The following is a 3682-nucleotide window of genomic DNA, read 5'->3' on the forward strand; positions in this document are numbered from 1 at the left end:
GAGCGTGCCTGGGGCCCTTTTCAGCACGTACCGTAAAACCAGGAGACGCCGATGGCTTCCATGAGCACAGCAAACAGAATGGAGGTCCCAGCCGCGAACGTGTCCAGCAGAGTCAGCACATAGATTCCACCCTGCAGTGTGGACGGAGAAAGCCTGAGGCCATGTCAGCCGGAAACAGCCACTGGCTGTTACATTCACCGCAATGCACCTGTCCATCCCTGTCCTCCTCGCTCAGGACCCGGTGTGAGGACCCGGTGACGGGCTTGTGCGGCCGCTGTATTGACGTCAGCAGTTAACGGGGTTGCCTGGAGAACCCCAGGCTCGGAGGCAGGAGGTGACGGCGGAGTGGAACCCCGCGGAATCAGCCGCAGGGCCAAGGACACAGGTCCTGCCACGGTTCCCCGAGCTCACTCCGGCACCAAGGCTGGAAGCGTCTGACTGGACTGGAAAGCGACCCACAAGTTCCAGGTGACCCGGATCCCAGCCCCTCCTCACCTTGGTTATGCAAAACAGGGCCAGCAAGAAGGTTCCGAAGGTGACACCAAACGTGAAGAGTTTCCGGTGTCGTTTCAGGACCTGGAAGTCATCGGCCAGGCCCGTGATGACCGCCTCCATGCCTCCCATCTGGAGGGGACCAGGCAGGAATGAGGGGCGCCCGCACCTCGGTCTCAGGACTGCGGCTCACGCACCCGGGCGGCCACCCCCACTCTCTCGAGAAATCTCACCCCGCTTCTGATCTGTTCTCCAGCAAACTCAGAAACCACGGGGCGGGGGGTGGGGTGAACGTGGAACTCTGTCTTCCCCTAATCAACAGGCGCTTGTCTCTGGTGCCACTCGCTCGGCAGGGGCGAGAGGCCGAAACTCTCATGTGACATGTTGGCAAGTAGATAAGGATCTCCTGCAAACAGCTTCTAGCGGTGAGAACCCAGGCAGCGGCTTCTGACAAGGACTGGGGCTGCCCTTCTCACGCTCGAGCAAAGTGGTCACCTCAAACTCCGCTCTCAGAGTGTGAAAGGGCCTCCGAGCCCACAGCTATGGGCACATTTATTCTTTATGGCCTCCTATCAGGACCAATCATGTTTTAAGTTGAGCGACGCCCGTGGGCTGAGGCGCTGGACCGGCGGCCTGCACGCCACCCCTCGAAGCCTTGTGCAAGTCACTGCTCACCAAAGTCAGTATTCTTCCCTAAGGGCCGAGAAGCGGGGTCAGAATCCCTCTCAACACACTGCTCCTGGCAGATCTACCAGCTGGGAAGAAAAGGCCGCAGAGGAAAGCCGCCCGCCAGCCCCACTCCGAGGCTTCTCGCCAGCTGCCAGGCGGGGTGCCCTAAAGGCGGACGTGGGCGTAAAGAGAGGCCAGCAGATCTGACCTCACGCGTGTGTAAAATGAAACATTCTGAGACACGAATGAGGCTCAGCGTGTTTCTGGGGGCGCCTGGCGACGAGACACGTGGGAAGAGAGCTCGGGGGGAGGAAGGGAGGTCCGCGCGCCCTCTCTGGATTCACGTGCCCCACCTGCAAGGGGCGAGTATCGGGCCGCCTCATCTGAGGTCCCTCTCGTGTGCATTTCCGTGATGCCACTGGGTGGCTCTTGGTTCTTGGCTGTGACCCAAGTCTTGCCTTTCTGAGTGAGGACTCATTGGGACCTTCTGGAACAGCTACTAATCAGGGTTCAAGTGCTAGGAGCTTTAGGTTGAGTAGTGTGTGTATATGTGGTAGGGGGAGGTCAGACCCAGAGGCGTGTGTGTGTGCATGCATGTGGGTGTGTGTTCACATGTGTACGCGTGTGCATGTGTGTGCGTGTGTGTGCGCGCATGTGCATGTGTGTAATGTCGGGCGAGGAGGTCAGGCCCAGCAGTGTACGTGTGTGTGCATGTGTGCATGTATATGTGTGTACGTGTGTGTGTGTGTGTGGGTGTGGGTGTGTGTGCATTAGGTTGGAGGAAGTTCAAGCCCAATGGTGTGTGTATGTGCATGCATGCATGTGTGTGCATGTATGTGTGTGTCTGTATGTGTGTGTGAGTGTGTGTGCGTGTGTATCAGATGGGAAGAAGCTCAGGCCCAGCAGTGTGCGTGTGCATGTGTGCATGTGTGCGTGCACATGTATTGGGTGGGAGGAAGGTCAGGCCTGGTGGCGTGTGTGTGTGTGTGCATGCATGTGTGTATGCACGTGTGTGTGTGAGTGTGTGTACGTGTGTGTTGGGCGGGGTATCCTGAGCAGGGTCACTCACTGAGCTGTCAATCCCCAGAGCCAGGAGCATGATGAAGAACACGACAGCCCAGAAGGTAGATCCCGACAAGGTGGAGATGGCTTCTGGGTACAGGATGAAGACTAGGCCAGCACCTATAAGACACAGCAAGCACCTCGTCAATGGCCGTGACCGTTGGTCTAAGCCGCAGGTTGGGGGAGAGCACCGTGACGCCCACGCAGCCTCCGATCAGCCCACGGCCTTGCTCAGTCATGTGCGGACAGAGAAAACCAAGGCTCTGAAGGCGCCCGGCGAAGCCAGCTCCAGCTCGCGGTTCATCCATGCACCAAGGAGGCTGCCCTCCGGCAGCCAGACTGGCGAGCAGAGCAGAGCCCGGGCAGCTGTGGGTGACACGCTGCGAACCCCACCTCCTGCACACCGTGAGGGATCCTCTTATCCTCAGAGTCCATTAGAGGTAGCCCCTCCCCAGGTCTCAGCTTCTTTGTGGCCACAAGAAAATGGGAAGAAAAGGGGTCGCAGGCTCCAGAGGTGGACTTGTCAGGGCCGGAGTGCTGGCTCGGCAGCTGGGTGACCTTGGGCGACTCATGCAGCCTGAGTCTCTGTGTCCCATCTTTAAAGCGGACCTGTTCACACCCTCACCGTGAGGACTAACGGAGGTCACGTGCTCGGCACAGGGCTGGCACAGACTGGACGCTCCACAATCTGTCCTGCCTCGCTGGACTCAGAGAGGAAGATTCTGTTACGTACACAGGGCCCCGCACCCCCCGGAATTCCCACCGACAGACTCAGGAGAGTCCGCCACGCGGGCAGCTTAGCAACCTCCACGTCCAGCCCGCTCCGTCCCCAGGCCACCCGAGAGCTGTACAGACACGGACGAGGTGGCTTCCGCAGCCCCCTCGTCCTCCATGGGCCCGGTCTGCCCACGCACCTTCCGTGGCGACATCCTCGATGTTGACCTTGTGCTCATGGGCCATGTAACCGAGGATGGAGAAGATGGCGAACCCAGACACGAAGCTGGTGACACAGTTGATGGTGCTGGTGAGCAGGGCGTCCCTGCGGGGAGAGGCATGTGAGTTCCAGCTGCCTGACTCCTCCCAACCTGGCTTTTAACCACGGGGCCATCCGCGGAATCACAGCTTCAAATGCTTTGGGTTTCCTTGCTGGCCCACGGATCCCAGTTCCTTCCCGTAATTAGGTCAGTACCTGCAGGAAATAGGGCAACAGCTTCTGGATGAAATGCTCTGAGACCAGAGTCTGGTATCAAATTCTTCCTGGGGAATTCGGCACCAGCCCCGTTTCTTCAACAAGCTTTCCGTGCCTCCCCTGTGCCTCTCGGCTGCTCACCCAGGCGGTCAGCTTTGCTAGGACGGCCCAGCCTTCCTTCCAGGCTCATTTTCTGTGAGTCCCCAACATGAGTTTTTTGACCAAAGCAATCAACTTGCTGGCCCACCTCCCGCGCTTTGCTCAGGTGGT

At 59.0% G+C, this 3682-nt stretch overlaps 1 protein-coding gene across 1 annotated transcript in view; it reads right to left on the bottom strand.

The window, feature by feature from the left end:
• Positions 1 to 3682, bottom strand: part of SLC6A2 (solute carrier family 6 member 2) — a 48134-nt gene that overhangs the window by 6043 nt on the left and 38409 nt on the right. The window contains exons 7-10 of the mRNA XM_011360178.2: positions 3138 to 3262; positions 2231 to 2343; positions 496 to 624; positions 32 to 131 (exon numbers count right to left, since the gene is read on the bottom strand). Coding sequence (XP_011358480.1) covers positions 32 to 131; positions 496 to 624; positions 2231 to 2343; positions 3138 to 3262 — 467 coding nt within the window. The remainder of the gene's footprint in view (positions 1 to 31; positions 132 to 495; positions 625 to 2230; positions 2344 to 3137; positions 3263 to 3682) is intronic.

Source organism: Pteropus vampyrus, unplaced genomic scaffold (genome assembly GCF_000151845.1).
Source record: "Pteropus vampyrus isolate Shadow unplaced genomic scaffold, Pvam_2.0 Scaffold51, whole genome shotgun sequence".
NCBI classification, from domain to species: domain Eukaryota; kingdom Metazoa; phylum Chordata; class Mammalia; order Chiroptera; family Pteropodidae; genus Pteropus; species Pteropus vampyrus.